This window comes from Schistocerca serialis, chromosome 6, assembly GCF_023864345.2.
Source record: "Schistocerca serialis cubense isolate TAMUIC-IGC-003099 chromosome 6, iqSchSeri2.2, whole genome shotgun sequence".
Classification (NCBI taxonomy): domain Eukaryota; kingdom Metazoa; phylum Arthropoda; class Insecta; order Orthoptera; family Acrididae; genus Schistocerca; species Schistocerca serialis.
The window spans coordinates 243646513-243672608 of NC_064643.1; the positions used below are offsets into that span (position 1 = coordinate 243646513).

At 39.9% G+C, this 26096-nt stretch overlaps 1 protein-coding gene across 1 annotated transcript in view; it reads right to left on the bottom strand.

The window, feature by feature from the left end:
- LOC126484534 (neuferricin) overlaps positions 1-3174 on the bottom strand; it is a 57113-nt gene extending 53939 nt beyond the window's left edge. The window contains exon 1 of the mRNA XM_050108082.1: positions 2642-3174. Coding sequence (XP_049964039.1) covers positions 2642-2990 — 349 coding nt within the window. The 5' untranslated portion in view covers positions 2991-3174. The remainder of the gene's footprint in view (positions 1-2641) is intronic.
- Between the last annotated feature and the right edge of the window lie 22922 nt (positions 3175-26096).

A 26096-nucleotide genomic window follows, 5' to 3' on the forward strand; every position in this document is an offset into this window, starting at 1 on the left:
AATCCAGTAACAACCATAGGGCCTAATTAAGAGTTTTGTGAGCAATCTCCTTTTACAGACAAACTGCAGTTCTGCGTATGCTACCAATTGGCTGAACCCTGCCTTTCACTTTAGTAAACATGTGCAGATTATCATTTCAGTTCTTATGGGTAGTGGCACATAGGCTAGTTACACGATTGGAATAGTACAGCATGTCTTACAACAGTTGTGAATTACCTGTGCAGTTGGAGGTAGGCCTAGCTACCTTTTTACATTTCGTAAAGTTTCAAAACTTAATATTTGTGCACTTGCCAGTTTTGGCACACATGTGATATTTTGTCAAGTAAAAACTTGCTATTTTTCCTACTATTTGTTATCAGGAAATACTTCCTCATAACTAACCACATAACTGCTAAAGGTCTGAGAATTTTCATACAACACAGACAATTAAGTAATTTTGTGCCGTCTATTACAGCAACTTTAACATAAAGAATTAAAAGTAGTCTCAAATGTTTAGTCACACTCATTTCTCTTTGTTAATACACATGAATACAAATATTTAAGAAAATGAGGCCTATGCTGGTTGTTGTTTTTGCTACAAAGTTGTGTTCAAAGATCTTAGAGCAATTTAAAAAAAGTAGAGTGCACATGTGTACGTAAAGTATCTTCTCCCAAACCCCTAGATTGGTTTCAAACAAGTTTAGCACAGAAACTGTAGGCCTCAGAGGATCAGCACTGTAGGGTTTAAAACCTCCTAGCTCCAATAGCAGAGATATGGGCAAAACCAAGTTTTTCCAAACCCCTGGCAAAGGCTGCCTTGCCTGACCAGCATGAGGTGTTGGAACATCATCGGCCTGCCAATCAACTTGCTTTGCAGGGCAACCTACAAGTAAGGAGCTTCAACATGTATGCTGCCCAATACGACATGTTGAATTGTAGTATCACAGCCTGCTTTATCAACCAGCTTAAATGTCGGCCTGTACATCAGAGGCAAAATAAATTATTTTCATGTCCCTGATGTGCAGCCTGCCCTGCGACAAGCATATTGTGGGAATAGTATCGGCCTACTTTATTGATATGTATTGCAGGGACTACATGTGTTGATGAGCATGGCTGGGAACAGGTTGAGAAAGGCAGAGGAGGGGACGGACAGAGCAGAGGGGAGGCTGAAATGAACGAAGAGAGGGGAGGGGAATGCATGAGGAGATGGAAGGTGTAGAGGGGCAGAGGGCAGGTGGAAAAGGAAGATGGAAACAGAGAGGGTTATCAACAGAGGATACAGGGAGAAGATATGATCAGAGCAAGGGGGTGGAGGAAATGAAGAGACTGAGGGAGAGGGGGGGGGGGTGGAGATACAGAGAAGAGGTGGTTGGACAATGTAGCAGGGCAGATGGAGGGTGAGGCAGAGGCAGAAGGTGGTTTAATGGTAGGAGAAGGTGTATTGAAGATATGTGTCTAACACATACGTGGATGATGCCGCAGGGTAAAGACTAGTGGGTCGACAGAAGCGTCCGATCCAACACGTCGGCTTTGATCCGTGACGTAAGGGTGTTGTCGTGTGTGACGTCATGACGGCGCGGAGTTTGGTTTGAGTGTGGCTGTCTCCAATTCTGTTTTATCTTATTTTATTTACTTTTCTGATCTGTTCGTTCTATCTCGTGAGATTTTTTTTTAAATTTAAAAACACTTATTACTTATTTTAATTATCTGTTTCCTCGAATTTCTGTTTTAGTTTATTATATTTATCTTTCTAATCTGTTCGTTCTATCCCGTGAGATTTTTTTTTTTTTTTTTAAAGACAAAAGACACTAATCAGCTACTGAAGCATCTTTATCTTCTATGGGTTGCAGGGGTTACGACCCACGGGGACGTGGGTGGGGACTAGTGTAGCAGGGGATACAACCCGTCGGCTTTGGACATTGACGTCACAAGTCGCCCATCGAGAAGCGATTCTTCTTAGTGTTGTAGCTCCCTTCAGTGGCTGATAAGTGTTTTTTGGCTTTTAAAAATAGAATAAACAGATCCACTTTATTAAGCAATCAGTAAAAAAAACGAAACTGAAACATAACAGCAAAAGCGAAAATGGTAAACTGCTATCTGGCGACTTGTGACGTCATTGTCCAAAGCCGACGGGTTGTATCCCCTGCTACACTAGACCCCGTGGGTGGGTATTCATGCATGGCTGTCTTCACTTACACGTTGTAGCTACGCAAGGTGTCTAAATTTGTTTATATTTAGTTTGCCCTCCACCCAAAACACCCCATTTCCCGCGCTTGTCCCGTTAGTGTCATTAGGCTTCCTGTGGGAAGTGTGTGTGTTTGTTTTTGTTTCCGCCATATTTGTGACGTCATGGGTCAAAGCAGACGGGTGGGATCGGACGCTTCCGTATTTCCAGACTAGTGATACAATAATATTAAACAAAAACCAATGCTAGCAAAATTGCTATTTTATAACATTAACATATTACATTTTTTGCAATCACAGCCGCACAGGCAATGTAATACAGCTGTTGGTATATTACATTGTTGACAATCACAAAAATACTTAGGGTAAGACTAGTGCTGTAGCGTTTGTACAGCGATACAAGAAGCTGCAATATTGATCTTACTGCTGCCCTTACCTTCTCGTCACCGACTGGAATAATTACACATTGAACATTTACCTGTGAAAAAGTGATAGTCTGCACCGGCCTTATAATGCTTGTTCTCTTTTCCTACATCATAAACTTTGCCCATAATTGATAAATATAAACCACGTTCACCATTAAATTTCTTCAGATCCTCAGGAGTAAATACCGTCGTAGATTTCAGCTTGTTTTTTACGCTTAAATCTTCTTGACTCCTAACACTTCCAAACCAAGTTAGTAACACATTATGAACACTTATCATAACGCTATTCAAATAAGGCGAAAACTTGAAAACACTGACTAATGTAGATAAATGGTACTCGTGTAAATAAAATGCAACTGCAGTGATTAAGAAGGAAACTAGAAACACATTTTTCGCGTTCATTATAAGACACTAAGATAGGCACTGTTTTCACTACACACGCAATACTAATTGTGTTCTGGACAATTCTTATTATTAACAAGCAATAAAAGTCAAAGGTTTGCTTCTTTCTTGATCAACTCTCTATACGTATGTTACTGGACATCAATTATGTTACCGTCTAGCACAAACACAAACACCACGGCCCACGCACATGCCTCAATATGCAACAAAAATCAAAACACAGGATACAATCGACCGATCGATATTTTCGAATGTTGAGAGACTATATCGATCAAAAATACAACACTTTTTTAGTTGTTTGAGACGCAGGCCGTTCGTTCGCGCGAATGAGGTTAAAAAAATTGTGTAATGAAAGCCTATGTTAAACCAACTAGTTCCACATCATTACGAAATGCTTTATTCATGATCTATGGATCAAGTATTAATGTAATGTAATGTGCAGTGAACATGCTTATTCCTATCACTGGAAACCGATACCATTCCCATTCATCTAAAAAGGAATTTATATCTCATGCCAGAGACAACGAAAACTTATATACACATCCTCCAACCACCGTGTTTGGAGGCCAATAACGGCCGATTCATAATTAAAAAGGGAAGAAACGGAACTTCACGACAAAACATTCCACATTTTTTTAAAGAAAAGAAAAAAAGAGTAATCACGATTTGACTGGGTATTACCATATCCATCTTCTGTACTATCTACAATTAGGCTTTTATGGCATTATCAAGTGCAATGCTAAAAGTTGTGAGATCATTATTATGTCATATCTGTTAAGGCAGTCCAAGACAGATAAACAAAATTAGAACATGTCTTGAAGAAGTACCTGCCAAAGGTAGACATTCTTTGACAGTTACATCTTAAAGACATGTATTGGTCTTGTATATCTATTTTGGACTGCCGTAACAGGTATGACAATAATGATTTAATAACGTTTAGCATTGTACTTGACAATGGCATAAAAGAAGAAATATAGATATTACAAAAGAGTAATTAAGTAATACACAAGCAAATGGCAGTTTACTCTTTTAAAGAAGATTGACAGTAGTTCAACACCATCGAAAACTTTTTACATTCCACAATACATTGTGGCGGCATCCACACTGGCCATCAACTGACTGTCTCGTCACGTCAAAGTTTCACGGGGAAGAAAGTTTTACAGTATCATTTTCTTCTAACATCGGAAGATAATCTATTTTCGCAGAGCTCACTGATGTTTCAGTACTGCATTATCTGCTTCTAAATCTTCTTAGTCTTCATTTCATTATAGAGTTTCCTATTTGCGTCAACGCCAATTCACAGTAACCATCAATACAGTGTCACGTCATGTTATATTCACACTGTCCATCACGACAAGTCAACCAATGTCGCATGATCTCAAATCCCATTGCTGTCCCCAACTGTTTTTCTTGCGGGACTTGTACCAGGCTCAAATGATTTTCAGCTTTCAGGGGCAGCTTTTATATTAGAGAATGGAGACAGAAGTGTGGAACGAAAAATGTCTTTATGTCATACAGAAAGGGAATTTCACACGCTCTACAAGGAGCTTGAGGAAAAGGAACATTTCGCATTTAAAATTCCACATTACTTCTCACACTCATTTACATTTGTTTTTGCTACTTGCAGTAGCCTTAGTCACATTTTACTGTACACTATGCTGAATTTCAGTCTTTCAATTTACTAAAGTTTATGGTGCCTTAAAACATTCCTGTCATCATTTATACGATTTTGTTCGTTCTTTTAAAAGTTTTCTGTCTAACTACTTTTGATTTATCGTGGCTTTCCCGGTCTGGTTTGTGAATATTTACGAAATTTCCGTCACTAGGCATGTTGATTGTTCGTTACCATTGGGGTTAACTCTGGAGTCATTGTCACTGAGTTGTTCAGTGTCCAAGTCGGATTCGGTTTGTGTCTGTTGTCTCAAATTTTTCTTTTTTGCTAATTGTTTACGTGTTACCAACATGCTACACGTAATCTATAGTGGAAGAAAAATCTTCAACTAACTCGTCACCAAGCACAGTATCCAATGCAGTAATAAACATGCCTGAACTGACGCTCAATCCTAAAGGAAGAACACAGAATTGATATGTTCAGTCCCCTCAATATGAAAACAGTGTATGTTCTGGAATCAGGAGCGATTGCCACTTGCCAAAACGAATTTGGCAAGTCGATCGTGGAAAAGTACTTAGCATCTAAAAATTTCTGTAATTGTTCCTATAAATTGTCTGGTTTAGTGTGTACAGGTAGTATAATTTCATTTATGGCACGTGCGTCCAACAACACTATAATATTTTCTTTAGGTTTCTGGACAGAAAGTAATGGACTACTATAGGGAGATGTCGATGGTTCGATGATCTTCCACTCTAACATCTGTTTAAGTTCTTGCTACATCGCAGGTCGTTGAGATAGTGGTACATTATAGGTTTTGTGATAGAAAATTTGGTGAGGCTTGACTTCCATTTTATAAACATATGTCTTAATGACACCTGGTCGTTTAGTAAAGACCTATATATACTGAGATAGTATTTGATAAAGCTCATTGCGTTCATCACCAGTAATAGCAGTGGTTTCACTTAACTTATGGCTAACCATTGTTTTCAAATCATCATATTCTGTATCAGGTGCGAGTGTCTGTATGTTTGTTTCGTAGCTCTCTTTCAAACAAAGTGTCATCGCAAGTTTTTAGCGCCCTTAATTCAGCCTTAATTTCGTCATGTCACATTTTTAAAACTGTCATGTGTTCATCAATGTCTTTTTTATTTTCAGTCATCTGAGTATGTATTGATGTCATGTGATTTTTGTTTTCAGTCATTTGCTTGATAATAGCGTCAAACATACTGACAATGTTTGTCAACTGAAACTGCTTTGCCTCTGCACAAACAAGAATGGGCTCTGAGCTGTATATAGCTATTTGACAATTGGTCGGCATATTTACGAAATTTCCATCACTAGGCATGCTGATTGTTCGTTACCATTGGGGTTAACTCTGGAGTCATTGTCACTGAGTTGTTCAGTGTCCAAGTCGGATTCGGTTTGTGTCTGTTGTCTCAAATTTTTCCTTTTTGCTAATTGTTTACGTGTTACCAACATGCTACACGTAATCTATAGTGGAAGAAAAATCTTTAAGCTCGTTTGAGAATGAATTCATAAAATTAATTCCATATAGCAACAATGTTGGCTTAACTGAGCAAGAATTGCAATAAATGATGAAATAATTAACATTAATGGCTCCTTGCCATTTTACATTGCACATGACACAATTCGCCTATTTTGTGGAATGGTATGAATGTATTGTTGCAATAAACTGTACGATAAAAATAATCTGGAATCCGTTATCTTGTGCCAAAATGACTGCTATGGTCACAGAAAATTTTCGCAAACCTAGGAAGCAAGCTACAATTACTGAAAGTGCCTGTATAAGTGTGCTAATGTAAAAATGCGGTGTCTTACCATGGGCCCAAGTATACAGTGTAAATTCCAGGTTTCACCAACAATTTCAGTTGTTCATCTTTTTGTTTGGTCTTTTTAAATATTCAGTGGCAATGGCTCCTCATTATCCATGCAACAAAGAAAAACAATGTAGCAAATACAATAAAAGGTCCAGGCCCGAAGTCGCCAGTTTGATTTATTGTGACTTTTCTTGTCTCGTTTGTGAATATCAACCAACAGACAAATAATAATAGATACTGATAACAGTATGTGATCAGAGTATGTTAATACAAACTTTGGGCGCTTGACAATGGCTATTGGCGTAAGGTCCATTTATTGCAAGTTTGACCATGAGTGATTTTTCTGAAAATATTTCTTTATCAGACTTCATAGACTGAATAATTCCAAAGTGTTGGTTCGTGCTGGACCATTCACAGAATTTGTAACATGGAACTTTTAGCCGTGGACATTTGAACAATAGCTTACAAGATAAATGAAACACAAGGTTAAATATGTCACTGTATTCACAAAATATTACATTAAATTAAATTACACAGACACTTATATTAATTCTGTTGTTGTGTGTAACTATGAATACGCCTAGTGAGATTGTGTCTTGAGAAAATAGAATAATGGCGATGTACCAAATAACTATCTGCAGTGATGACAAATATACATCCTATCTGTTCAGCTTCATGAACAAAAAAGGTGGCATCTTCTCAGCAAGACAGCTGAACTGCATAATTATTCTAATGTTTCAGCAGTTGCGTGCCACAATCTATACAACCACTTTACTAATTAATATTTTAAATAATTCTTTATTTATATCTGAACTTATATCTACGTTTTTGCAAAATATCCACCCCCATTCTGCAAATGTGTCTTTAAATACAGCTGTCATTCTAAACATTCTACTGTGCATTTATTCATGCAGCAATTATATCTTTCTTTTATGTCACCATAGGAATTCTGATATTACTGCTGAAACCTGACAGAAAGGATTAGGCCCAGCACAAGCTATGCAACAACCCATGAGCTCAAGTGCATATCTATGAGTTAAAAACTACAGTTAAAGTAGAAATTAAAACTGCTCTGAATCACGCTACAAGGTACAGCACTAGATGTGTTTGTGGACCCTAATCCATTTTCCAATGACGAGTAATGATTTCGTTCATCTACATCATTTGTCTGCTTACTTTGACATTTTCCATTATATTCTGAAAGTATGTGGTTTCATTGTGTGTTTTGAAACGTAGTTCGTTTCTAGGAATGATTTCCATTTGTGTTAGGTTCATATATGCTCAGTCTTCTGTCATTACTGTTGCATAGAAAATTCCTGAGTCATTGCCATAATCTTCATTATGCAGCATAATAAATTAAATAAATAATTTATCAAATGGAGATCATTTAAATCATCATAAAGTTTTCCTTCTTGCCATCTGTTCTTTCATCATATCTGCTGATCTGAAATAAAATACCTTAAACGATTTTCTGTATTTGTAAGCTGTAGGCACAGTGAAGTGCTTTATATTCCTGGTTTGAGCTTTCTCTTACTGACTTTGTTTATGCTTTAGTAAAAAACTTACCTAAATCTCTTTGATGGTATAATCCAACAATTTTGTTTTTTCTAGGATTTTGTAACAGGTATGACCCAGCATTTGGATTGTGAGCAATGATGTATGGACCTTCATAAAGAGGCACTCACTTAGGTTTATGTCGCTTCAATGCACAAGATTTTGGGTGAGTACTAAAAGCACTTGCATGCCTATTATAAATTCCTGAGTTCGTTTTATAGTATTGTAAAATTCGTCTTTTCTAATTCTGGCGTTATTTGCTATGGTAATTAATACATCTCATATCCTGTTGGCATAGTATTCCAGTTGACCAGGAATCTTCAGAAGGGGACCACTCCGTTCGTTACTTTCCTTTACGTTTAACATAATTTCTATAGGTGTATAATTAGAGTCATATATTGGCAAATTATTGTAAACGCCCCCGAAAAGAGATAAATAGTTCACACACTCGAAATGATTCCCTGAAATGTACATTCTCATAAAACGGTTTAATTACTGGAACACCCTTTCACACGGATTGGATTGAGGGCTAAATCTTGAGATAAGAATAATTTTGATGTCATTATATTTCAAAAACTTCCTCCATTTATAGCCTGTGTAATAAGATGCATTGTCCAAAAGGCTGGCGACAGGTTTGCCAACACTAGGTACATAATGTCCACTTAGCCGTTTAATGATTTGTTGGCTGTCACACATTATGTGGCATATAGTTTCACATATTTTGAGAAAAGGTCATACAGAGTGAGTTCATACTTGACTCCACCTCTGCTTCCAAGATAAGGCCCACTTATGTTTGTCGCTACAAATGCCTTAGGTTTATTAGGAATAATTGAATGCAATTCCACTGTACAACCTAGACTCTCATGCATTGCCTTTTGACAAATAGTACATGTTGTGATAAGTTTGTGAATTTTCATCCACATGTTCGTGCAATAACAGTAAGTGTTTCCCTTCTGCAGTAGTTTTGTATTTTATGACGTGGTACCATACCCACAAAACTTTTATGTCTACTGACTCTGGCTGCAGAAGCTATGCAATTATAGTAAGTGTTCAGTTTCTGCATACATTTCTTTGTGCCATAGTGTCCCCAAGTAAAAGGTGTATGCCAGATTAGATTTACTTGTGATTGTTGTGGAATACAGATGCATCATTGATTACTGTATGAATGTCGACGCTAAAATAAGATGCCCTACAATGCGTCTACAATTATGTTATTTTTACCTTTAATGTATACTATTTCGAATGAGTAGTTCCGCAAAGTCATTGCCCATCACAATGATCGTGGATGTACGAGTTTGCGTGTCATTAAAAAGCTTAACACTTGTTGGTTAGTGTATACCTTCACAAGTCTTCCAAAAATTCAATGGTTAGATGTCTTAAAAGACCAAGTCATTCCCAATGCTTTCATCTCTGTGGTTGAATAAGTACGTTCTCACTCACTTAGATTTCGATTAGCAAAACCAATAATTTTCGCCTTTGGTTGTCCTCAGTTCCTATTACCTGAAAAAGACTGATCTAAGACTGTGCGTGATGCATGACTTGCAATACACAAATCTTCATTAAGATCAGAATGACAAAATATTTGAGTTTACCAGTGCTTCCTTTATTCTGTTAAAATATCATGTACATTGTTCCATTCAAATCCAAGCATGATTCTTCTTTAAAAGAGCCAGCAAGTGTTTGGCATGAAGCGCCTACAAATGGCACTAAACTCAGGAAAGATTTTAATTGTTTTCTGGTATGTAGTTAAGGAAAATTCTTAATTGCATCTAATTTACTAGGATTTGGTCTAGTGCCTTCAGAACTGATTATGCGTCCCAAGCACTTAATCTCATTTTGCACAAACTTTGACTTCTGTATATTTGCTGCAACAGCTTCTTGTGCGAATTTACATTTGTTTTCTAAAGCATAAACGTTATATTCCCATGTCTGTGTGGCTATAAGGATGTCATCAACGTACAATGTTACCTTTTCCAGTAATTCTGTGCTAGATTTGAGTCTACAGCAGTAATAAAAACACCTGAACTTACAATGAGTCCGAATGGTAATACTCAAAATTGGTAACTGTGGCCACCAAAAATAAAAGCAGTATACTTCCTTGACTCTTTGCTCAGTGTTACTTGCCAAAACGGATTTTCTAAATCCATGGTTGATAAGTACTGTAACCCTAAAAATTTCTGCAATTGTCCTTCGAGATTTTCCGGTTTTATGTGAACTGGCATGATGATTTTGTTGATCGCATGTGCATCCAGAACTAAGCATATATTTACGTTTGGTTTGATTAAAGTTAATAATGGACTGCAGTAAAGAGATATTGATGGTACTATGGTATTCCACTTAAGCATTTGCTTTACTTCTTCACACACCACAGGCTGCTTAGACAGACGAATCTTATATGTTTTATAGCAAAAGATTTCGTGAGGATTAACTTCCACTTTATGTATATATATACAGGGTGAGTCACCTAACGTTACCGCTGGATGTATTTCGTAAACCACATCAAATACTGACGAACCGATTCCACAGACCGAACGTGAGGAGGGGCTAGTGTAATTGTTTAATACAAACCATACAAAAATGCACGGGAGTATGTTTTTTAACACAAACCTACGTTTTTTAAATGGAACCACGTTAGCACATCTGAACATATAAACAAATACGTAATCAGTGCCGTTTGTTGCATTGTAAAATGTTAATTACATCCGGAGATATTGTAACCTAAAGTTGACGCTTGAAACCTCCGACGTTCAGTTGCGTGTTGTAACAAACACGGGCCACGATCGGCGAGCAGCATCTGCAGGGACATGTTTACGATGACGACCGTGTTTACGAGTGTCGCTGTAGTGCATTGTTGTGGTTTGGTCTAGCTGTCGCAGTGTCCGCATGTAGCGCTTGCTGCTATTGTTATTCTGCATTCATTTCCGCACGCAGACCAATGTAGTACACCGTGTTACCAGACGTCTGTGATAGTGTAGTGTTGTAGGAACTGTGGCCATGGTGTATTCGAACTCTGAAAAGGCGGAGATGATACTCATCTATGACGAGTGTCGACGAAATGCAGCTGAAGCCTGCAGGGTGTATGCAGAATGGTACCCGGACAGAGACCATCCAACGTGCCGCGCATTGCAAAACATCTACCGCCAACTGTATGCAACAGGTATGGTCGTGCACGCAAACGGGTCTGTAACAGGCCCGTTACAGGAGAAGCAGGTGCAGTTGGTGTGTTAGCTGCTGTTGCCATGAACTCACACATGAGTACACGGGACATTGCAAGAGCCGGTGGACTGAGTCAAAGTAGTGTCATGCGCATATTGCATCGTCACCGCTTTCACCCGTTTCATGTGTCGCTACATCAGCAATTACATGGTGATGGCTTTAATCATCGAGTGCAATTCTGTCAATGGGCATTAACAGAGAATGCGTTGCAGTTCTATCTGTTTACCGATGAAGCGGGTTTCACAAACGATGGGGCAGTGAATCAACGGAACATGCATTACTGGTCCGTGGACAATCCTCACTGGCTCAGACAGGTAGAGCGACAGCGACCGTGGACTGTAAATGTATGGTGCCGAATCATTGGCGACCACCTCATTGGTCCTCACTTCATTGCAGGGGCCCAAACAGCTGCAACATACATCGCGTTTCTACAGAATAATCTGCCAACGTTGCTCGAAAATGTCCCACTGAAAACGCGTCGACGTATGTGGTATCAGCATGATGGTGCACCTGCACATTCCGCAATTAACACTAGGCTGACCCTTGACAGGATGTTCTACGGGCGTTTCATAGCAGTTATGCTCTGCCTTGTTCAACTGCCTTGAAGCGTAATCTACCAGAAGTTCTTGACTTTCTGCCAGGTGTCGCTAAACACAGCCGACTGCCTCATTTGAAGCATTACACAAATGGATGAACTCTTCCTCGAAATTCGAAAAAACCAGTACTGGATCTGAAACTAATATTTCTTTCCATTTTTCAAATGCTTCCTGGCTTTCCTGTGACCATTGGAATTTCGTCCCCTTCTTCATTAGCTTATTTAAGGGTCCAAGTATTTTCACAAACTCTTTCACGAAACGTCTATAATAATTACAGACGTAAATGAGCGACTGTACCTGCTTAGTTGTTTGTGGTATCGGATAATTTTGAACTGCGCTTGTAAGATGAGGCTCAGTCTGTACACAACGCCCACTGATCACATGCCCCAGATAGTTTACTTGAGTTTGCACGAGATGACACTTGTCCAAACTTAACGCCAAACGTGCCGATCGTAATCTACTAAAGACATCCTCCAAACGTCTCACATGCCCTGGTAGATCCTTTGAATAGACAATTACGCCATCGAGATAGACTAAACAAGTTTTTGGCTTTAATTCACTGAGTACCCAATTAATAACCGCTGCTAAGCTGCTGGTGTGTTCTTAAGTCCAAATGGCAAGCGTTTCCAAATGAAAAAGTCCTGTTGCGATGGTAAACGCTCTTTTCGGCCTATCTTCAGGTGACGCCTCCAATTGATGGTATCCAGTCCTGAGGTCCATAGTTGTAAAGAACTGGCACTGACACAGATTATTCAAAATTTCTGTGATGTTTGAAATTGGATGAGCATCCAAAATGGTTTGTGCGTTTAGATGTCTGTAGTCATAGCAAAATCTGTATTTCCGAGTCCCGTCTGCTGACTTTTTTGGCATGATGGTAATATTTGCGCTCCAGGGACGATCACTCAGTTCTATAACCCTATCCCATAATTGTTCAAGAAATTCTTTTACCAATGGTTGCAGCTGCTTTGCTATACGGTATGGCTTCCAATAAATTGGTGCGCTATCTCCTGTCAGTACGTGATGTTGCATCAGCCAGGATACCACTAACCTTCCGTTTGCACAAAATAAATTACTAAACCTCAACAATAAGTTCGCCATAGCAATTCAATCACTGCCCTTCAAATGATCTACTTTCTTTCATAACGCTTCCTTATGGACTATTTGCTCGTGATTTTCCTCTCAGGTCGACCTATCGAAATCCTCATCTTCCAAGATTTACAGAGTGGCCATTATTGCACCCTTTGACAGAGTCACCTCCCCTCCACCAAAGTCATCCACACTAACTGAAATAATCTATTCCCCGTTAATGTCACTCACATGCACTAAACTCCCGCAAATAAAACAATGCGAACTATCCAACTCTTCATTGCTTAAGAGCAATTCAAGCACATATAATGTTTTCCCACGGCAAATCAGTATCCACTGAAAAAAATGTTCAAATGTGTGTGAATTCCTAAGGGACCAAACTGCTTAGGTTATCGGTCCCTAGACCTACACACTACTCAAACTAACTTATGCTAAGAATAACACTCACACCAATGTCCGAGGGAGGACTCAAACCACTGGCAGGAGGGAGTATCCACTGAAACTGAAAATCCTATGCCTGCTGGTATTTCATGCTGCTGATCGATCTTTACTGACAACTTACGCAGTTTAGTTGGTCTTAACTCCATGACAGATGAACCTTGCACTATTTCCTCATTTGCGACTGTTTCCCCCTAGCTGAAACAAAGCACCACTGAGTTCCACTGTGTGTTGCAAAAGATCAATCTCCAGCTGATGTTTGTACAGAAGTACTAGCTCCAGAATCACTGAATAACCTTCACTAATGCACGGGAACACCTCCATGTGTTCACTGAACATAGTTTTCCCAATTAACCAATGATTCCACTCTGTTATCGCCAATCCCACGTAACCTATAGCGTAGTGGCCCCCGTCTCCTCTTTCCCAAGAGGTCCAGACTGATAACAAACACATTCGCACCTGAGTCCAACAGTAATCTTTGTTTCTTGCCATCCACCAAGCTACATTCCGTCTGTGCACTAACGTGTGCCATCTTACAATCGATCAGGACTGCCTTATGACGACTGAAGCAATCCCATGTGCTTTTAACGGCTGCTTCCCTTTCCAGTGCTTTCTGCCCATCCTACCGAAAATGCCCGGTGGCCAACTACGCCATATGCATAGCACTCTGGTTGCTTACAGCGCTTCCTTGCATGCCCCTTCTGACCACATCTCTAACACTTGGCTTCAGGAGCGAACATGCGATGGTCCACACTCTGCTTTGTGGTCATATCCACCCCCTCTTCAAGTGTTGCGATCCTAAGAGCTGACTCTAAGTTCTCCGAGTTCTCCATCTGTACCCCCCATGACATTTCAGAAAGGATACCACGCAAAAAAAAAAAAAAAAAAAAAAAAAATATCCACCGCTCTGTTTTCTGCCTTTTGCAACAGTACTCTGTTAGCTTCTGTTTTCTGGATCTGTGTACATGTATTTGCGTTTAGTGTACGGATTATACCCAAGAACGCTTCCGCAGACTCGTTGTGCTGGATAGATAACGTACTAAATTTCTCCCGAAACAATCGTGCACTGCTCCGCTTTTGGTACTGCCAGCACAATCCCGCGGCCCACTCCTGGAACGTATGTGCTTTGTTCAACGTCTTGTGGTAGACAACATATGCTTTGTGGTCCCACGCCAAACGCATATTAGCAACATACGGGGTTACTTCATCTGACCACCCATGTGCTTCCTCAGCGTCCCTAATATCCTTGACGAAAATTGTCACATCCTCTGTTGCCTTGCCCGAGAAGGGATTAATCAGTGCGATCGCTGCCGGATCATATGGCACAGAAGGCACTCTCAATACAGATTTACTTTCCCGAGACTCTGATTGTGACTGATCATGACTCTCTCTATGAGCCTCTAACACACGATTAAGTTCGAAATTTCTTTCATTCATGCTCTCAGACTGCTCTGTTAACACTTGCACTTGCCGTGTTAAAGCAGCAACTGCATCTGCAGTAGGAGCACGCATGTTCACCGTTCTGTATACTCTAGTTCCACCCTAATGCAACAGATTTTTTTTTCAAACGAGACGAAATACAAACTTCCATTCAACTCTACACAAAAAAATTTAACACGAATTAATAATCGCCCATCTACACTCAACACAACTACGAGACAGATGACAAGTACGCCTACATACAGAACAAAGAGCTGCTATAGCGCTGGTACACTGCAACTCGTGCCCAGACAAATTGCAAAATAGACATCTCGCTGGCACCAAATTACCATGTCCACCATTACCTCTAAACAAAGACAAGTCGACGGGTCCTGTGACTTCACAAAAGTAAATCTAAACTCTTGTACCCTAGCTCACACAACTAACTCTATCGACGAGAGCTAACATAAAAATAATACAAATAAAACTGATGACAAGTGCCACTGCCTCACTCACTACTCTCCAAAACCAACACTCTCATCAAAACATAGTGCTGAAAGTGAACTGACACTTTCCGATGCACTGTATTGTGTTGGAAAGCGACTCGACCACTTCTTGACACCAAATTGTTACAACCCACCGAACTCACGGTATGGTGTGGGAGAGAGGGATGACTCACGCCATAGCGTGCAGAGAAACACAGACAAGTGTGCCGTTGACTTTTGTTACATCAAAGATACGCAATAGGCAGTCTGCTGAACTCGGAGATGGTGTCATGCACTGTGCTTACATTATCGCCAACACAAATGCTGGTATCTGCAGTATCAGTGCCAGTTGCCCAGGCTTGAGGACGTAGCAATCCTGCTCGTACCACGGCTAAGTGACTACTGCGTGTGTTAACTGTGCCCACGGTCCGGGACATGACTGACTGCTCCCTCAAGTGCGACTCGTGGACCCCAAGAAGAGCGCCGAAGGGAAACAGCCAACCGCCGTTGTTGTAGTGAGCCTTCGCAGCTCTGGCCAACCAAACAGGGCAACTCATTTAGTGCCTCCAGACGGCTCTGCACCCACAAGGTGCACCCCTAACCTTGTGGACGGCAGCTTGGAGTCTGCTGGACGTTGCCACTCAGAGTGCAGCGGCTAGCAGCCCCCTCACTCTCCATGCCGATGTATCCCCAAGTTGCGACAGTGTGACATGCCATCACAGATGTTGGAGGTAGCTACAGTGGGCTGGTTGCTCGCCGATATCCATCACCGAAAGGTCGTCATGGTTGTACTGCAACTTAAACAATCGTCATTTTCTCCTGTTATAGACATGAATCAAATTGCGACACAACTGCCCATGTGAGCCTCCAGGCTCGCTAATTTACATGTCTTTTCTCTACACCTCTGACATAGTTCCTCTGGGAGGGACGAGTTGAGTGCTCTTTGATAATTACAACACCAGCTTTCCTCAGGCTGCTTCCACCCTTACACACTGGCCACTAGGCGCTGCTATAATTGCAATGGATGGGTTCTTCACAGCACGTCAGTGCCGTGTGCTGCCCTGATTTCTTCACATTTGTATACAGTGTCCACCGGGCTGTGCCTTCTAGCCTGTGACCGGTGTCATAAACCTGTTTCGCATACTCGTTTGCAAAATATCAACTTCGCCTGCACCTGCCATCCAGTGTACCAATCGGTCCCTTACCTACTGCCTTCCAGCCATATCACCGAGCGAGGTGGCGCAGTGGTTAGCACACTGGACTCGCTTTCGGGAGGACGACAGTTCAATCCCGTCTCCGGCCATCCTGATTTAGGTTTTCCGTGATTTCCCTAAATCGCTTCAGGCAAATGCCGGGATGGTCCCTTTGAAAGGGCACGGCCGATTTCCTTTCCCATCCTTCCCTCACCCGAGCTTGCGCTCCGTCTCTAATGACCTCGTTGTCGACGGGACGTTAAACACTAATCTCCTCCTCCTCCTCCTCCAGCCATATCTGCACGAAATTTATAAGAATTCCTCAAACCCATGCCTGTACTTATTCGTGGTGCAGCAGCTTCATAGCTTCGAATACTACAGACACTGTGATACCATATTTGTCTGCTGACACTGGGAAGGCGACTTTAAAGTAAAATGTCTCCCCTGTACGAGAATATACGCAATGGACGTGTAAGTACAGATTGTAGACACGTAGTTTGACGACATTTGGAAGTTTCCGTCTGGCCATGAGTCATGTTCAGATAGCCAAATGTTAAGGCAACTGCTGGCAATAAGCAGGAAATCCTGGTTTGAGTGCCAGTCCAGGACAAATTTTCATTGTCGTCATTCCATTATGCAGCTGATAGTTATCCATTTCGCAACTGCGAATGTATTTCAGAATTGTTATTGTCACTGCAGTGTCAGTTCCTGTGGACATGCATGCATGTCTCAACGAACACTGGCCTGTATTTCAGAATAATGCAGACACTGAAATATCGTATAATCGGTTATAGTCCAACAGTCTTTATCCACCCATATTGGAAAGTTAATTACTGAGATCGAATCGTAGGAGCCAAATAATGTTTCCTGATCATTTTCCCCATGGGTAACTTTCAGAGAAACCACTTTGAAATCACCAGAGACTATTGACTGGTTGCTGTTGTCTGACGTACCATTGTAATGACTCCATATGCCTCATAAACAGTTCAAAATTTCCGATTGGGGATCTATATGCAGTTAAACTTAAAAGTAAACTATTTTTCAATATTAATTCACAAGCGCACACTTTTATGTGCTGATACTACAAGATCTAAATGTATTCTGTCTTAATACAGGTAACAACTGCTCTCTATCCTACATTAGTTCTACATTAGTAACATGCTAAAGCGTAATTTCTTATATTTATCTTTTCTAGCCCTGTAGTTATGTCGTGCTTCGATAGGCACAGCATGTTATCTTTTCAGAGCTCTGTACTTTTTCCAAACAAACACGAAGCTCTTCTCCCTTATTGCTCAGTCGCCTAATATTCTGATGAAATAAGGTAACTTTACTTTTCTATGCATTCTTAGGTATTTTGTAATTCTATGCTATTATTTTAACCTCTTTAATTATAGGATGCTTGAATCCTGATACAAATCTAAAAAAGGTAGCTCACTGACACTGGTAGCCACAGAGATCTTGCTTTATGTGACTATGTCCCTCCTTCCTTCCCAAATACATTTTCTCCAAGAAGCTCAGTCAACCAATCTTTCCCTCTCTTATTCAGGTGCAGGTCTTGTCTAGTACATCCTCAACTACCAACTTTAGCAAGAGGCACTGCACTCATATGAGATTTCATTTCAGCCAGCAGCCGCCTGCTCAGTTCACAAGGGGAAGGCCTCAGGCATGGCCAACAGATTTGGCTCATATTTGGTAGGTCACTTGTGTACAACCTAAAGTGAAAGAATGTAAGATATTTTAGCTCAACAGCCCTCTGTCTTTAAGAAAAGAATTCCTAAAGTTCATTATGTGTAACTGACTCAAAATTGACAGAATAGATAGATAAGTGAAAACAGTACTTTCCATGATCATGTATGGGGTTCACAAATGCATATTTTCGTAGAAATCCTATTACAACTGTCTTTTATGTACCCATAAGATATACACTGTGGAGAACCTGGTTTCGATTCCCAGATGTATTCAGAAATTTTTTTATTCGTATTTCTTTCACATCAAAATTGGTACTAATAGAGGGTTGATAAAGTAATTAAATCACTAAAGAATAATAGCGAAGTAGACAAGTAAATTTCTCAAATGACTTGCATTAGTAAAAACATTAAAATTTTAAACCTGTTTGTATGAAAACAGTTCTGAGTAAGACAGTTGTAAAGACGAGAATTCTATGCATGTTATCAGATAAGAGAGAAAAACAAATCCTCGTAACCGTCGTTAGTATGCATAAAATAATGCACTTTGACACAGAGCAATATTCCATCACAGCATCTCGAAAATTGTTGCCAAAAGTTTTTTCTGGACTTATAAGAAACTAATGATTAATTTGTGGTTAAAAAAATGGTTCAAATGGCTCTGAGCACTATGGGACTTAACATCTGTGGTCATCAGTCCCCTAGAACTTAGAACAACTTAAAACTAACTCACCTAAGGACATCACGTACATCCATGCCCGAGGCAGGATTCGAACCTGCGACCGTAGCAGTCGCGCGGTTCCGGACTGCGCGCCTAGAACCGCTAGACCACCGCGGCCGGCGATTAATTTGTGCCTTGACATATAGAAGAGGTCAATCATACAACCTACTCAGTAAAAATTGATTATTTCATTTTCTCCAAATCAGGGAAATTGACATTCAGGCTATAAAACAGATCTTTAGAATGTTGTAAACCTATGCAATGCTGATAACAGATTCTGTCTACACAGGATTCCTGGAGTGGGAAAACTAATACTGTCACAGATGTTAGCACATTTTTAGATGACGAGTGTTAACTAACTTACATGCTGCAGTAATACTGAAAAACTACACACCTATGTGCCATACATGTGATTTTTATTTTTATTGCTAAGTTAAAAACTTTATTTAGAAGCTTCAAAATTGATATTTGCCTCTGGAAATCCAGTGGAATTGCACAATCACACATATGCAATAACGATTCACAGCATAATTCATAATCAGCTTTCAGCACCGAATTTTCAGTCATTGTCATAGCATGTATCAAAATTAATTCTCGAAAAAGAAATATTTTAAAATGTAAACAAAGTCTGTTTTCTGCCGAATATTTCGAAGGACCAATGTTGTGGGCATAAGTCTGCATTCAGTAGATATTCATTCTACTGCGAGTTTTTCTACTTCAAATGTGTATATGACAAGTCCATCCACTTAGTTGTTCAAAGGAAACTGAGGACATGTAACACAGTGAGTGAAAGAGCTATTGTAAAGTGACCGAGATTAAATATTTAATTCTTAATACTAATGCAAGTCATTTGAGAAATTTATTTGCCTGCCTCATTGTTATTGCTGACTAATTTACTTGCCACATTAACCCTCCTGTTACTATCAATTTCGAAATGAAAAAAACACAAATTAAAAAATCTGCACAATTCGTATGGGAATCAAACACATACTTTCTGCTCCCCAGTCAGATGCATTGGTCGCCGCGCCAGGGTCACTTACATTAACTGACACACACCTTGCAGATATCTAAGTGGCAGCCATAAAAGTTCCTTTCCTTGATTTCTAGGAAAATTTATGTCTATGTACCATACATACAATGACGATAAACGCTCAGTTTTCAGTTACCTGTCGAGTCTGTCAATTCTGAGTCTACTGTGTATTATGAACTTTAACGTTGGTTTCCTCAGAAATGAGGTGTGTTGAGCCAAAATACCTTAGAATCTTTTACTGCAGGTCATACACAAACGACTGACAAATATCAGCTGGCCACGTATGCAGCCTTCCATTTGTCAGTGTTCATACTACTCGCAGCAGTGTTGACTCAAGATTGACCTTGGCATTGTAGGACCTCCAGAAAACATACACTAACGTGTGTGCATTTTCTTACAGTTCCCGTCTTTAGCCAGTCTGTTCCCTGCTCTACATACAGTAATAACCTGACCCTCTTTGTAAAAATCTTAACACAAGTTTCCCATGTACTCTCTCATCTGGCTAAGACTGTCACTTGGATTCACAGTACTTGTGACTTGCTGCCCTATTCCTAATTTGTCCTGTACCATTTGCCTTATGCCCTTGCCATGGTTACTATCTAGCCTAGCTCAGTCTAATCTGATACAGACATACACTTAGATTCTGTGCTGGACGTCTCCTGCGGCCCACTTCGACCTAGAGCTGGATGAGGCTCTTCCCCACTCACTTCAGGTAAAAATTCAAACTTATTAGATACTGTGAGGTTTACTCAGTTGCCTCAATATATAAAAAATTGTATACAAAGAATTGTGAAAAACGATTCAAGAATAAATAACACACAACAAAGAAACGTTCTCAGCTACTGCCAGGAGCTGTGATACAGAATAGAAAGACTGTGCCGGAAATCTTTCGACTTGGATTTGAACACTTGGGGTTTATTACTCACTTCTTCAGTTCTGTTGGAGGCCTAACGAAAATGAAATCTACTGAATAGTGCATCCATTTTTGCACATTGCTTAAGGAAGTGTTGCAAAAAGTGCACATGTTTGTTGATGCACTGTTCACTGAATGAATGTTGCAGTTTCTTCTGCACGTGCCAATATTAACATAAAAAAAACCATGACCAAAAATGTGTACTGAGATGTTGTAGTTACATTTGAAGTCACGTAAACAGCGACTACATGCCGCAGATAGGTCTGGCTGACCTTTTTCGGGTAAGAAAATTTTGGTTAGTGTACAGAATTACTCCAAAATGAGAAACCACTGTATGGGATAATAGAGTGAAATTAAGAAAAGTAAACAAGCGTTTATGTTTGAATGTCAGAGAGAGTGGAGGTCATTATTATAGCAATAGGAGCACCATTCTGATTCTGCACAAGATTTTGAATGTGATACTTTAAGAAAGCCTTCTATCGAATCTCAGTCCTAAGAATTTAAAATTATCAGCTGTTTGCCCAATTTGTAACAATAAAATATTGGCATTTTCAAGGGCTTCTTGTCAACAGATGTATACACTGCGTTTTGTTGCAGTCCAGTGTCAAGATCTCTGATATTACTTCAGTGGTATATCAGGGTGTCCCAGCTATCTTGTCCACCCAAAATATCTCTGGAACAATAACAGCTATTGGAAAACGACTTTCAACACTATCAATGTAGGGCTGGGGCCCATGAATGTACATATTTGGAAACATTCTAAAACGAAAGCATATGTGTTTTTTAACACAAACTTATGTTTTTTTAAAAGGACCTCCTATATTTTTTCTTCAGAAATCCATAGCATGACAAAGCACATACACAATGGCGTTGATTGCATCGCAATATTCCCATTACATCCTGAGATATTGAGACGCGAAGTTGACGCTTGAAACACCCGACATGCGCTGCTAGCGCATGTCCTGATGCTCAGGCGTGAGCCCCATGCTGCCCGTAGTCGCGATGTGATTGACATGCCTAATCACATTTCCATACTTATCAAGAGGTCCGAAACGAATAATACAGTCTGCTGGCATCCTGCATTAACGTCGTACATTCCAGCAGGTATTTATCCCATAGGCTAGGGGTGATGCGGTTCTGTAACATATCTGTGTACCGCAACGTTAGTCACAAAGTTAACTTCGCTTATCGTTAATCCGTTACTAAAAAGGTAATGCCGTTCAACGTTAAAACTTTACTTTACTGTAGATCTAACACAAGTGAGAGTTAATCATTCACTCGTAATAGTAAGATTCATGTTAATGGTTTTAGTGAAACGAGCAAGTGGACTAAAGGTTTTACCGTTGTTTAGGTAAAAATATTTTGATTTGGGAAGTTCAGGTAGGACATAGAAGATGAATGTAAACATGTTTAACCAATTAGTTTTATTATCATATAATTATCAATGTTATGTTTATCTAATGTGTTAAATGACAAATTGTTGCAAACAAATGTTTCTTAACATCACTGGGTAAAATGGCCCTTTGTAGAAACTTCCACTGTGATACCAGCACTACATACTAAACATAGCGTTCACATCTCATGCTCAAAGTGATGCCCATTGGCTTGCATACATAGGGTCACTCCGCGGATGAAGGGTGCCTTACTTCATACTACTGTTTCCTCTTTGATGGCTGTACAAGCATCAATAATGCATTGCTTCAATGTCCTCTGATGTTGTTGGTTCATGTTGGTAAACAGCATCCTTCACTGCTCCCCAAAGAAAATAATCCAGTGGTGTAAGGTCCAGAGATCGGGCAGGCCACCTAACTGGGCCACCTCGTCCAATCCACCTACCATGGAACTTACAGTTCAGAAGTCGTCGTGCTCGTAAGGTGTTATGTGCAGGGCATCCGTCATGCTGATACCACATGACCATTCTCCGGTTCAGAGGTATGGTGTCCAATATAACAGGAAGATTGTGTCGTATAAATCTGAAGTATTGTCTGCCATTTTGGATGCCATTTATAAAGAAAGGTCCGATAATGCTATCTCCAATAATCCCACACCAAACATTAACTTTCCACGAACGTTGATCCTCTACCTGACGGAGCCATTTTGGATTGTCTGCGGACCAATAATGCATATTCCTCATATTGACAATTCCTTTGTTGGAGAATGATGCCTCGTCGGTAAAGAGAACATCTGCAAAAAAATTTGGATTAGTCACAAGTTTTTGCTGAGCCCACCGACAAAATGTTATCCTATTGCGGAAGTCATATCCATGAAGATCCTGGTGTAAATGAACATGGTAAACATGAAAACGTTTAAGAATACGCTGTGCACTTGATTTCGACACACCAACTTCACATTCAATTTGACGTGTGCTGATTTGAGGATTCACAGCTATGGTAGCGAGCACAGCAACTTCAGCACGTTCATCTGTGCGTGTTCTAGGACGATGTCGACGTCTTGGATTTAAGCTTCCCATTTCTCGTAGACGAGATGCGAGACGACCAAACATCCGGCGCGAAGGCGATGGCTTGTCAGGGAATCGTCTTCTGTACAGTCGTTCTGCCTGAACGGCATTTCGTCCACCTACAACAGGGTACAGTACAGGTATGTAGAGTAGGGTAGAAAACAGACATATTAACTTAATAATCATAATGTTTGCTAACAGTACTATCAACAAACAAGCAATCTCATAACGTATTTCCCGTCATCGTACATTCTCCATAGATCAGCAGCTTTTCTACCATATCTTCACGTGTGTACATTATACTGTACAGTGAAAGTTCCACAACACAACGTTTATTCACAATGTGTACTACCTCCGTGCCGTAACTAGATTACTCTGATGCACGACTACACTGGCAAGCGGTGTACTGCAGGCCAAAGCAACAACAAATGGGATGCTCGGAGGGTGGTGGAGTACAGGAGTTTGCATGGGTCGCAAATCATAAACAAGGCGAAGTGGTAACTGTGGCAGAGGTGGGAGCTACGCTGGGCACTTGACTAGATAGAGCCAGGCCCTGCGCGACAGGTACAATGGGTCATATAACGCATTAGATAAATCTTATTTTGGGTGTGCAGGATAAATAAGACAACCTGACGGGTGTACACCGATCGGTACTAGTTCATATTGTGTACGTAGATACGTAAAACGTGCAAGAGGGAAACCATTATGTGCTTATGAGAGTTTATGGCAGCAGACCGTATTATTCGTTTCGGACCTCTTGATAAGTATGGAGGTGTGATTACGTATGTCAATCACATCGCGATTACGGGTAGCATGGGGTTCACGCCTGAGCCTCAGGACGTGCGCTAGCAGCGCATGTCGGGTATTTCAAGCGTCAACTTCGCGTCTCAATATCTCGGGATGTAATGGGAATATTGCGATGCAATCAACGCCATTGTGTATGTGCTTTGTCATGCTATGGATTGCTGAAGAAAAAATATAGGAGGTCCATTTAAAAAAAACATAAGTTTGTGTTAAAAAACAAATATGCTTTCGTTTTAGAATGTTTCCAAATATGTACATTCATGGGCCCCAGCCCTATATTGATAGCGGTGAAAGTCGTTTTCCAATAGCTGTTATTGTTCCAGAGATATTTTGGGTGGACAAGATAGCTGGGACACCCTGTATATAGCAAGAAAAGCAACAGATCCAGAATAAAGCAATGTGGTACTCCACACTTTACATGACCATAGTCAGAATCAAATCTCTCCACTGTGTGTTGAAACTGGAGGACACCATCTACTTCTTACATACCAGAATGAAGTGAACCATTGTCCCTAACCTCGCAATGTCCTGATGTATGCAGAGCTACTGATTGGCCCACAAAGCTTATGTTAAATTGTAGAAAGTACAAACTTTCGTCAACTCTTAAGAGAATTTTGTGTCTATAAGGGGAATAACAAATCTGACAGAAAATTATAAAGAGAGACTACAAGGTTTCTGTTAACATAAGCCGAACGTCCACAGGCATCAATTTCTAATTTCTAACACGTGCAACCCCCATAACTACTTCTGTAAGTCAACTTACATGTGGAAACATCCTACTTGCAAACTGTCATATCGATTGACGCGTAAGTTACGAAATTTGAAAGGTTTTCTACTTCCCTACACGATTTCGCTACCCTTGCCATTGCCTATGAGCTTCAGTACCTGCTGATGTTTGGATCTGCTCTCATTCTGCTCTGGTTCATCTGACTGCACAGGTCTAGAATCGTTTGTTTATGTATGTGGAAAGTTAGCATCATATTAAAATAATGGACTTGGCCCCTAACAAAGTAAATAAATACTTTATGAAGTGGCAAAATGTACTTAATCAGTGAGATAGGAATAACGTTCTAGCATTCAGCAACTCCTTATTATTACTTATTTGTGACAGAGTAAAACATCATTTTTTGAAACAACGAAATAGACTAAAAAATATTGTAACTGAGAGTGTGGACTTGTTCAAGTCCATATTACTGGAGAATAGTGAATACTATAAAGCTATTTTTTATTTTAGTGTAATGATAGTTCTTGAGTGTAAGTATTATCGTGAAATGGAAATTTATTTGAGGCTTTAGAGATTTAAAACTATTGTTGACCCCCATTATTATCCTATATAAGTATAAGAGTGTTTGCATTGGTGTTATCATTGAGTAGTAACTGTTCTGCACATTAGTACAAAGTTTTATTGCAAAATTAGTATGGTACTGGTGAAACCAAAGTACATTTACAACATCTGAGATCTGTCAGAACATTGACTGTGGGATTCTGACTTTCAGCATTCTATTATTTTAGAGTCATATCAGCTGGGATGTTGTTATACAAAAAGAAATGCTTACATTTTTATTTACTGTTTATGAGTAAAGTAACAAGAAATAAAAAGTTTATCCAACTCACACAAGTTACTTTACATGTATTTTAATAATTTTGTAATTCATAATGGTACAGAAAAATATAGATTCTCTTTGATAGTCAATATCTTTAGAACAAAATGACATATGTTGCAATTTTACACGGAAGTGTAGTCCATTGTTTTCTCAACAGATTTTGGCGCCCTTTTTCCAGCAGATGACAGTGCAGCCATGAATGAAATACAATTGCATTTAAGCAATGCAAAGCCATATTGAAATGGTACTGGGAGTACAAAAATATGATGGAAGTACAATGGCAATGGCGTAATGTGCACAGAACTCAGCCACCAATATCAGCAACAATTTATTATATTCAAGATAAATTTGAAGCTGATGGTACCAGAGGTGTACAAATTCCCCTTGCAGCCTGCTTGCCCCTAGCACCTCTGCAACCATTCATGCAGGTCAGCCTGCCGCGATGTAAACACAA